This window comes from Anomaloglossus baeobatrachus (genome assembly GCF_048569485.1).
Source record: "Anomaloglossus baeobatrachus isolate aAnoBae1 chromosome 5 unlocalized genomic scaffold, aAnoBae1.hap1 SUPER_5_unloc_25, whole genome shotgun sequence".
In the NCBI taxonomy this organism is placed as follows: Eukaryota; Metazoa; Chordata; class Amphibia; order Anura; family Aromobatidae; genus Anomaloglossus; species Anomaloglossus baeobatrachus.
Genome location: NW_027441801.1, coordinates 564,098 through 576,157, shown reverse-complemented (window position 1 = coordinate 576,157; position 12,060 = coordinate 564,098). Strand labels below are relative to the sequence as shown.

Genomic DNA, 12,060 nt, shown 5'->3' with positions numbered 1-12,060 from the left:
ATTACATGCTGTAGGGGAGCCAGTATCTTTCGCTCCCCTTCTGTATATGCTGGCTGGACTATTCCATTAACGCCAGCTATAATTTACCTATACAAGTGTGGTGAGGTGTTGTGATATAAACTAGTGGTTGTTGTGCATTATTGCTGTGTGCTGTGAGCAGTTGTGGTGTTAACCCTTGTTATTTCTGCCTTCCTGCTCTTGCTTTTCTCCTTAGTATCTCACTGTTTATTTCTGTGAGTTTGCGGTGTGTCTGAAATTTGGTTTTACCGTCTGTCTTAATCTGTATTTCCATCCTACTCCTACCCCTTCTTCCACGTTCAGGGGTAATCCAGAGGTTAGGGATAGCTAATGTCTCCTAGCATGAGGGAAAGTATAGGAGCCCCCTGTCCCTCATTATCCTACAGTCACATTGCAACAATCAATCAGATTATTTACTGTAGCACATTCCAGAGAACGAAGATGTAACTCTTAGATCTGGAAATTGAAAAACAAATTCAGAATAATTTGTTTCCTAATTTAATTTCTGATGTTATGGTTAAAAAACTAAATCTACTTTCGAAATTATATGATTAAAAAATAATAACATTGTGTTTATTTATAGCCGATGACTGTATCAGGAGTTCAGATGGACATCTAATATCTTCAAAATTTAAAACAGATGATCAAACTATCACACATAATACATATGAAGAGCATGCTGCTGTCCCAGATATACCTCCAGTCCTTCATTGGAAAGCTTTATCATCTGATCTTTTCAAACAAGTCCAAAATTACGAATTATCACAGAATTGTAATCAAAATAAAAGTTACAGAAAGGATGTGGAACATGAGACAGCTCCTACAAGGGAGAAACCATTTTCATGTTCAGCGTGTGGGAAATGTTTTATTTGTAAATCACACCTTGTTAGACATCAAAAAATTCACACAGGGGAGAAGCTATTTTCATGTTCAAAATGTGGGAAATGTTTTATTTGGAAATCAGATCTTGTTTGGCATCAGAGATCTCACACAGGGGAGAAGCCATTTTCATGTTCAGACTGTGGGAAATGTTTTATTCAGAAATCACACCTTGTTAGACATCAGAAAAAACACACAGGGGAGAAGCCATTTTCATGTTCAGAATGTGGGAAATGTTTTAGTTGGAAATCAGATCTTATTTTCCATCAAAGATCTCACACAGGGGAGAAGCCATTTTCATGTTCAGAGTGTGGGAAATGTTTTATTCAGAAATCAGACCTTGTTAGACATCAGAAAAAACACACAGGGGAGAAGCCATTTTCATGTTCAGAGTGTGGGAAATGTTTTATTCAGAAATCACACCTTGTTGGACATCAGAAAAAACACACAGGGGAGAAGCCATTTTCATGTTCAGAGTGTGGGAAATGTTTTATTCGGAAATCACACCTTGTTGTACATCAGAAAAAACACACAGGGGAGAAGCCATTTTCATGTTCAGAGTGTGGGAAATGTTTTATTCGGAAATTTCAGCTTGTTGAACATCAGAAAAAACACACAGGGGAGAAGCCATTTTCATGTTCAGAGTGTGGGAAATGTTTTATTCGGAAATCAAACCTTGTTAGACATCAGAAAAATCACACAGGGGAGAAGCCATTTTCATGTTCAGAGTGTGGGAAATGTTTTATTTGGAAATCAGATCTTGTTTGGCATCAGAGATCTCACACAGGGGAGAAGCCATTTTCATGTTCAGACTGTGGGAAATGTTTTATTCAGAAATCAGACCTTGTAAGACATCAGAAAAAACACACAGGGGAGAAGCCATTTTCATGTTCAGAGTGTGGGAAATGTTTTATTCGGAAATCACACCTTGTTGGACATCAGAAAAATCACACAGGGGAGAAGCCATTTTCATGTTCAGAATGTGGGAAATGTTTTAGTTGGAAATCAGATCTTGTTTTCCATCAAAGATCTCACACAGGGGAGAAGCCATTTTCATGTTCAGAGTGTGGGAAATGTTTTATTCAGAAATCAGACCTTGTTAGACATCAGAAAAAACACACAGGGGAGAAGCCATTTTCATGTTCAGAGTGTGGGAAATGTTTTATTCAGAAATCACAACTTGTTGGACATCAGAAAAAACACACAGGGGAGAAGCCATTTTCATGTTCAGAGTGTGGGAAATGTTTTATTCGGAAATTTCAGCTTGTTGAACATCAGAAAAAACACACAGGGGAGAAGCCATTTTCATGTTCAGAGTGTGGGAAATGTTTTATTCGGAAATCAAACCTTGTTAGACATCAGAAAAATCACACAGGGGAGAAGCCATTTTCATGTTCAGACTGTGGGAAATGTTTTATTCAGAAATCAGACCTTGTAAGACATCAGAAAAAACACACAGGGGAGAAGCCATTTTCATGTTCAGAGTGTGGGAAATGTTTTATTCGGAAATCACACCTTCTTGGACATCAGAAAAATCACACAGGGGAGAAGCCATTTTCATGTTCAGACTGTGGGAAATGTTTTATTCAGAAATCAGACCTTGTAAGACATCAGAAAAAACACACAGGGGAGAAGCCATTTTCATGTTCAGAGTGTGGGAAATGTTTTATTCGGAAATCAGATTTTGTTTGGCATCAAAGATCTCACACAGGGGAGAAGCCATTTTCATGTTCAGAGTGTGGGAAATGTTTTATTCAAAAATCACACCTTGTTAGACATCAGAAAAATCACACAGGGGAGAAGCTATTTTCATGTTCAGAGTGTGGGAAATGTTTTATTCAGAAATCACACCTTGTTAGACATCAGAAAAATCACACAGGGGAGAAGCCATTTTCATGTTCAGAGTGTGGGAAATGTTTTATTCAGAAATCTCAACTTGTTGGACATCAGAAAAAACACACAGGGGAGAAGCCATTTTCATGTTCAGAGTGTGGGAAATGTTTTATTCGGAAATTTCAGCTTTTTGAACATCAGAAAAAACACACAGGGGAGAAGCCATTTTCATGTTCAGAGTGTGGGAAATGTTTTATTCGGAAATCAAACCTTGTTAGACATCAGAAAAATCACACAGGGGAGAAGCCATTTTCATGTTCAGAGTGTGGGAAATGTTTTATTCAGAAATCACACCTTGTTGTTCATCAAAGATGTCACAGAGTGGAGAAGCCATTTTCATGCCCAGAATGTGGTAAATGTTTTACTAGGAAATCAGGTCTTGTTTACCATGAAAAAAAAATCACACAAAATACACCATTTTTATGTTGTGAATGTGGAAAATGTTATTGTCAGAAATCACATCTTGTTAAACATGTGAAGAAGCTGCAATAATTGAAATGTGTAACTGGTAAATCAAGTCTTGCCGACAATCAGAAAACCACCAGAGCGGAGCAGCCTCTCTTGTTTTCAGAATTTGCCAAATGTTTTTTGTATCATTAATCAGGTCCTGTTGTCAGATGAGTCACATGGGAGAAGCCATCATGATGTACTATAATTCAAAGGGTTTATCCAAAAATCAGCTACAATTGCTCAAGTAAGAATTGGTGAGGGAAAGAAAAATTCTCTCTCTTTTTAAACTCATCGTATTTTTCGGACCATAAGACATACCTAGGTTTTGAAGGAGAAAAATAGGGAAAACGATTGAAGCAAAAATGTTGTCATGACGCACTGTTATGGGGGATCTGCTGCTGACACTGTTACAGGGGTAATATCCCCCAGTTTCTAGTGCAATGTGTTTGATGACTTTCCCCTTAAATAGTGCTTATAACAAATCTGTGGCTGCTTTTATTATTTACTAAAACAGTGAAGAGCCACAGATTAGTGAATTTTTTAAATATAATGCAGTGCCAAAAGTGTCCCTAATGTCCCCCAAAAGGAACTTCCAGGTTGTGAGATCCCACAACCCTCAGCGATCACTCTCACAGTGAAAGAGTGAGCTCTACGACCCCAGCTCTGCAGCATCCTTCTTAACCAGTTCAGTAAAACCTTAAAAAAATATGTGACCGTGCTGGATTATTTGAGAGAGCAGTGTCTCGTGCTTAGAGCTTGGTAGTACGTGGCCGTAAAGAGGCGTGGCTACGGGACCCGGTAGTTTAAGAATGTTGAAAAATACCAGTGGTTTAACGATGCCATAGAACTGTTAGGTATTGGTATTTTCGTTTATTGTTTTTCACAGTTTGTTATTTTCCATATGGAAAAGGTTAGTGAATAAGTGCATAGTCAATCAGGGTTTAAATTAATGCAGAAGTTACCTAATTTGCAACCAGATTCTTTACAGTGTGTACACCCGGTACATGGACTTTGTTATATATATATATATATAACAAACATAGTAAAAATGGACCATTTTCACAGGACTGGCGTGATCAACACGAACTTGTGTATTGTACATAGTTGCACCTCCTGTGCCAACCAGAGTCAAACACAAGACCTGGGACCTTAACCTGGTCATGGACCCGTGGATAGGTATCCAGAGGTCAGGTTGTTTGGGTGGCGGGTTATTGGGATCCGGGACATTGGGACTGGACTGTCGCAGGAAGGGGCTGCAACAGAGCAGGTTGAGTCCCCGCTACTACTGAAACTGGTAGCGTTCCACCGTTGGGAGATGAACTCTTAATAAAGTTTAGTAACATTTAAGTAACCAGCCTTCCTAATGTGGGATGTATTTGTAAGTAAATGTTTTACCCTTTTTTCTTCCAATTGAAAAAAAAAAAATAAACCTCTGATGTCCTGTAGGTCGGGGATGAGCTACGCTTAACCAAGGGGGAATGTGATGCCCAGGCCTATCAGGACGTCACCGGGTACTGTGCAATCTGCCCTTCTGTGCAGTATCCACCTCCTTGGTTACCGATCCCTAACCTTTGGTGTTGCCAAGAACAAGCTAATCAAAATCTTAGGAACACTCTGCACCACACCCACCAGACACACCAGTGGACGGCCTGAGTGGAATAGGGTCGCCCACTTGGGGGGTTGGTTAAGGGGGGATCAGCAGTGTCAGGAGCAGTTCAGTTGTGGAGTGACTCTCGAGAGGAGAGGTTAGGAGCACGGCTCCTTGAGACTAATAGGTGACAGACGTTGGTCTGGACCTGGTAGGAGCTGGAACCCTGCTCGCAGGGGATCGTGACAAGGGGCACGGACTGTCAAGGAGGACAGCCGGCGGCCTTGTGCCATCTCCGGGCAGGGGCCAGGGCACGGTGAGGTACGTGACCCTAGGTCAGGGAGTAGCTTCAGGCGTCCTGACAATTTACCCGACGAGGACGGAGCCTTTAAGATCCGTTCTCCACCCACTCCAAAATCGGGGTACTAGCACAACGAGGGGGCTAGAACTTTCCACTACACGATCAAGAAAATCCCAAGCGTGAACCTTGAGAGCAAGCTCACCCAGTTAGCCATACTGGTGAGCGGGACCCGATTAGTTCTACACTAAAGGGACCAACTAGAAGACAAAGGTGCCAAGCAAAGGTCACAGACTAACAGGCAACACCAACAAGCACGGGATCCAGGCGTGCTCCCTCCCAGCGGCAGCGGTGTCCAGAACTTTGGTTTACTACAGTTGTCGGTGTCAGCGTTATTAGACTGAGTGAGTACGCAAGTGACCCTTATCCCCCAACGGCACCCTCCTGTCGCCTTCACCGAGTCCCGGGGCATTCCCCCCTACCCACGGAGGGGTTAAACACCTGGCTGCCCACTCCATCGCCACCGGATACTCCCATCAGCAGTGGTGGTATTCCCCCTTACCACACACCGTGGGTGGCATCACAAACTTTCCACATCATCCCCTTCAAATACACCCCCTTTTACTCGAGTGGCCGCACGACACCCAGGTCCGGAGAACCCTCAAGCCACCGTGGATCCGGATCCGAGCAGCCCGGCTGCTGACACAGGGGTGGTACATATGTAAATAAATATTCTTCATGCCTGTCTTTCTCTGTTGTTTATATGTGATGATTTTGCCTCAGAACCTCTGGAGTTGAGGCAGAGCTGTAGGCATTTCACACAAAAATAGTAAGGGGATGACACAGAGGTGTCACAGCCGGTGGACAATCCAGTGGCAAAAGTGTTGGAAAATCCCAGAGGTTTGCAGAACGTGTTGTTAACTGACAGTTCTCTGTTAATGCAGCAGCGGACTATATGACTCTGGGAAACTGTCAGTGTGCACACTATGAGAACTTAGAAGGCTGCAGTCACAGAGTAACACATGGAGTGACTGCAGACTCATTACAAACTTGGACAACCCCTTTAATGCTCCTAACAACATAAATAAAACATAGTGACCTTTAACTTGTCACATGGCACAAGACTTTATTAAAGAGATAGTCCACTACTTTAACATTGAAGGCCTTTCCTTAGGATAGGTCACCAATGACTGATTGGTCGGGGTCTGGCACCTGGCTCCCCAGCCATTTGCCTGTTCTAGGTGCCGTGTCGGTGATGGCCGGAAGTGCTCAGTTATGGATCTGCTCCGTCTTCTGATAGTGGCAGCAGTCTACTATTAAAATCAATGAGGTGGATGTGGAGTACCCGGCCGCGGACACTTATCAGAGGACGGAGCAGATTCAGAAATAAGAATTTCCGGCCACCTGCACCAAGAACAGCTGATCAGTGGGGGTCCCATTTCACTCACATAAAGCCTGCTTTACACGTTGCAATTTCGCATACGATATCGTATGCGATTTGCAACGCCCCCATCGTATATGCGGCACGTTCAATTTGTTGAACGTGCCGCACAAACGATTAACCCCCGTCACACATACTTACCTTCCATACGACCTCGATGTGGGCGGCGAACGTCCACTTCCTGGAGTGGGAGGGACGTTCGGCGTCACAGCGACGTCACACGGCAGCCGGCCAATAGAAGCGGAAGGGCGGAGATGAGCGGGATGTAAACATACCGCCCACCTCCTTCCTTCCGCATTGCCAGCCGGGAGCTGCAGGACGCAGGTAAGCTGCAGTTCATCGTTCCCGGGGTGTCACACGCTGCGATGAGTACTACCCCGGGTACGATGAACAACTTGACGTTCAATTCGTCAGGAATGAATGACGTGCATGTGATGAACGGTTTTTCGTTCAATCGCAATTGCACATCGCTGTCACACGCTACAACATACTTTACCAAGCCAGGGAAGGAGTCTTGCGAGGATAATTTGCATATTCCCAGTGCCTTCTGGGATAAGTGAAGAGTCACCGCGAGCTCAAGGAGAACCGGGTTTTGGCCGTTACAGCCGGAAGGAAGACTTCTGAAAGCCAGGGAAGGAGTCTTGCGAGGATAATTTGCATATTCCCAGTGCCTTCTGGGATAAGTGAAGAGTCACCGCGAGCTCAAGGAGAACCGGGTTTTGGCCGTTACAGCCGGAAGGAAGACTTCTGAAAGCCAGGGAAGGAGTCTTGCGAGGATAATTTGCATATTCCCAGTGCCTTCTGGGATAAGTGAAGAGTCACCGCGAGCTCAAGGAGAACCGGGTTTTGGCCGTTACAGCCGGAAGGAAGACTTCTGAAAGCCGCCTGTCTTCTTCATTGTGAGCGTGAGTGAGCAAAGTGTGAGCAAAAGTAAGTGTGAATAGAATTGTTTGTATTTAGTTGTTTAATTACTTAACATTTGTTTAGTGCTATCCCCATTAGAAAATGTGCTCCACTATTGCTAATGCGATCCAGTGTACATCTTGTCTCATGTATGCAGTCCTTGAAAAGCCGTTCGATGGTGCATACTGTTGTTCGAGATGTGCGCAAGTTGCACGTTTGGAAGCCCAGATACTGGATCTAAATGAGCAGCTGGCAACTCTGAGATGCATTAGCAATATGGAAAGCAGTGTGCTGCTCACTGAGCAGCAGCTTGCTGGGTCAGATGTGGGGGAGGATCGTAGTAGGGAGCGGCAGGACGGTGAGGTAGGTAGCTGGGTGACAGTTAGAAAGGGGGGTAAAGGGAAAAGTGCTAGGGAGGCTAGTCCTGAACTGACACACCCCAATAGGTTTGCAAACTTGGCAGATGAGGGGGATGTCATTACAGGGGTAGCATTGCTGCAGCAAGGCATGACCTCTGAACGCCAGAGGAGTGTCTGCTCCAGTAAGGGGGGGAATAGGAGTGCAGGGCAGGCAAGACAGGTACTGGTAGTGGGGGACTCAATTATTAGGGGGACAGATAGGGCAATCTGTCACAAAGACAGGGATCGCCGAACAGTGTGTTGTCTTCCTGGCGCTCGAGTTCGGCACATCGCTGATCGGGTTGACAGATTACTGGGAGGGGCTGGGGAGGACCCAGCGGTCATTGTACATATTGGCACAAATGACAAAGTTAGAGGTAGGTGGAAGGTCCTTAAAGATGATTTCAGGGAATTAGGTTGTAAGCTTAAAGCATGGACCTCAAAGGTGGTATTTTCGGAAATACTACCTGTGCCACGAGCCACACCAGAGAGGCAAAGAGAGATCAGGGAGGTTAACAGGTGGCTCAAGAATTGGTGTAGGAAAGAGGGTTTTGGGTTCCTGGAGAATTGGGCCGACTTTTCAGTTGGCTACAGATTCTATGCTAGGGATGGGCTGCATCTTAATGGGGAGGGTGCAGCTCTGCTGGGGCAGAAAATGGCTAGAAGGTTGGAGGAGTGTTTAAACTAGGAATGGGGGGCGAGGGTATTCACTTTATAGAAGGGGAATGTAGTGCAGATAGGGACCAGGGCACAAGTAATGAAATTGGGGGTGGTACGGGGGGAAGGGTTAGGACAGTCAATACAGTAAGCAGGAATATAGGTACAGAGTCATACGTAACGTGCATGTACACTAATGCCCGAAGCCTCACAAATAAGGTGGAGGAATTAGAATTAATATTGTTGGAAGAAAATTATGATATAGTGGGGATATCAGAGACATGGCTGGATGAGAGCTATGACTGGGCTGTTAATTTACAGGGTTATAGCCTATTCAGGAATGACCGTACAAATAAGCGAGGGGGAGGTGTGTGTCTATATGTAAAATCATCCTTAAAACCCATCCTGCGTGACAACATATGTGAGGGTACTGAGAATGTAGAGTCCCTATGGGTGGAGATAAGGGGGGGGAGAGTGAATAATAAAATACTGATAGGGGTGTGTTATAAGACGCCGAATATTATGGAAGAGGTAGAGAATCTCCTCATAAAGCAAATTGATAAAGCAGCGAGTCTCGGAGAGGTAATTATTATGGGGGACTTTAACTATCCTGATATAAATTGGGGAACAGAAACTTGCAGTTCCAGCAAAGGAAATAGATTTTTGATAACAATGAAAGATAATTACCTTTCACAAATGGTACAGGACCCCACAAGAGGGGGAGCACTACTAGACCTTGTACTAACCAATAGGCCAGACCGCATATCAAATATACAAGTTGGGGGTTACTTGGGGAATAGTGATCACAAAATAATAAGTTTTCATGTATTCTTTAGTAAGATGTATAGTAGAGGGGCTACAAGGACACTAAACTTCAGGAAAGCAAATTTTAAACGGTTGAGAGATGATCTTAGTGCAATAAACTGGGATGATGTACTAAGTAATAAAAGTACACAAAGCAAATGGGAGACTTTTATGAGCATCCTGAATAGGGCTTGTGCAGAAAATATACCCTATGGGAACAAACATGCTAGAAATAGGAGGAAACCCCTATGGCTAAATAGAGCTGTAAGGGAAGCAATAAAAGAAAAACAGAAAGCCTTAAAAGAATTAAAGAGGGTAGGTAGTGATGAGGCATTATATAATTATAGAAAATTAAATAAAATATGTAAAAAGCAAATTAAGTTAGCTAAGTTTGAGACAGAGAGACTCATTGCGAGAGAAAGTAAAAATAATCCTAAAATATTCTTTAACTACATAAACAGTAAAAAACTGAAAAGCGATAGTGTTGGCCCCCTTAAAAATAGTCTTGGTGAAATGGTGGAAGGGGATGAGGGTAAAGCCAACCTGCTGAATGACTTTTTTTCTACGGTTTTTATACAAGAAAATGCCATGGCAGATGACATGACCAGTGATGCCATAAATTCACCCTTGAATATTACCTGCTTAACCCAGCAGGAAGTACGCCGCCGCCTCGAAATCACTAAGGTTGACAAATCTCCGGGCCCGGATGGCATACACCCCAGAGTACTACAGGAATTGAGTTCTGTGATAGATAGACCATTATTTTTAATCTTCTCAGATTCCTTAATAACAGGGTCGGTACCGCAGGACTGGCGCATAGCAAATGTGGTGCCAATAATAGGCCGGTAAGTTTAACCTCTACGGTTGGTAAAATCCTTGAGGGTTTCTTGAGAGATGCTATACTGGAGTATCTCAAGAAAAATAACCTTATGACAGAGTATCAACATGGGTTTATGAGGGATCGATCCTGTCAAACTAATTTGATCAGCTTCTATGAAGAGGTAAGTTCAACCCTGGACCAGGGAAATGCAGTGGATGTTGTGTATATGGACTTTTCAAAAGCTTTTGATACGGTGCCACACAAAAGGTTGGTACATAAAATGAGAATAATGGGGATAGGGGAAAATATGTGTAACTGGGTTAAAAACTGGCTCAGTGATAGGAAACAAAGGGTGGTTATTAATGGTACGTACTCGGACTGGGTCTCAGTTCATAGTGGGGTACCACAGGGGTCAGTATTGGGCCCGCTTCTTTTCAACATATTTATAAATGACCTTGTTGGGGGCATGCGGAGTAGAATTTCAATATTTGCAGATGATACTAAACTCTGCAGGGTAATCAATACAGAGGAGGATAATTTTATATTACAGGGAGATTTATGTAAATTGGAGGATTGGGCTGAGAAGTGGCAATTGAAGTTTAATGTAGATAAATGTAAGGTCATGCACTTGGGTAGAGGAAATAACATTTATGATTATGTACTTAATTGTAGAACACTGGGTAAAACAAACACAGAAAAAGACTTGGGTGTATGGGTGGATGGTAAACTTCACTTTAGTGGACAGTGTCAGGCAGCTGCTGCCAGGGCTAATAAAATAATGGGATGTATTAAAAGAGGTATAAGTGTTCATGAAAAAAATATAGTTCTACCTCTGTACAAGTCACTAGTGCGACCGCACTTAGAATACTGTGTACAATTCTGGTCACCGATATATAAGAAGGACATAGCTGAACTGGAGAGGGTGCAGAGAAGAGCGACCAAGATTATTAGAGGAATGGGGGGGCTGCAATACGAAGACAGGTTATTAAACTTGGGGTTATTTAGTCTGGAAAAACGAAGGCTTAGGGGGGATCTAATCACAATGTATAAATATATGAGGGGACAGTACAGAGACCTTTCCAAAGATCTCTTTACACCTAGGCCTGCGACTGGAACACGGGGGCATCCGCTACGTCTTGAGGAAAGAAGGTTTAATCATAATCACAGACGAGGATTCTTTACTGTACGAGCAGTGAGACTATGGAACTCTCTGCCGCATGATGTTGTAATGAGTGATTCACTACTAACATTTAAGCAGAGCCTGGATGCCTTTCTTGAAAAATTTAATATAACCAGTTATGTATATTAGATTTTATGACAGGGTATTGATCCAGGGAACTAGTCTGATTGCCGGATGTGGAGTCAGGAAGGAAATTTTTTCCCCATTGGAACTTGTTTGCCACATTGGGGTTTTTTGCCTTCCTCTGGATCAACATGTTAGGCTACGGGTTGAACTAGATGGACTTAGAGTCTCCCTTCAACCTTAAAAACTATGATACTATGATACTATGATACTTTACGATGCCGGATGTGCGTCACCTACGACGTGACCCCACTGACACATCGTAAGATATCTTGTAGCGTGTAAAGCGGGCTTTAGAAGCAATGCGCAAGTGGGACCGAGGCCTAATGATGAGACATAGTCAGTATCACAAATAAACATTTACATTCAGGTACGTTATAGATGATTGTCTCTGAGTTGTTTCTTTCTATTCTTTATCTTATCCTGACGCCATGATTACTTTTCACATTCACATCTCGTTTCTGCAGATTTCCATCTTCTCCGATCTTCTGCAGCACATCCCGACACAATGCCCCTAAATATAGCAGAATGATAATACTTTTAGTTAAAAATATCTGCCCTATGCTGTGCCCCAGAATAAATAATGGCCCCTCACTGTGTTCTCTGCC

General features: G+C 43.3%; 1 protein-coding gene across 1 annotated transcript; it reads left to right on the top strand.

Moving 5' to 3' along the window:
• Positions 1-585: 585 nt before the first annotated feature.
• On the top strand, positions 586-4,587 carry LOC142259074 (uncharacterized; the record flags this gene model as incomplete). The annotated part of the gene is made up of 1 exon (XM_075331594.1): positions 586-4,587. A coding segment is annotated over one exon (2,697 nt), but the record flags the coding sequence as incomplete, so codon positions are not given.
• Between the last annotated feature and the right edge of the window lie 7,473 nt (positions 4,588-12,060).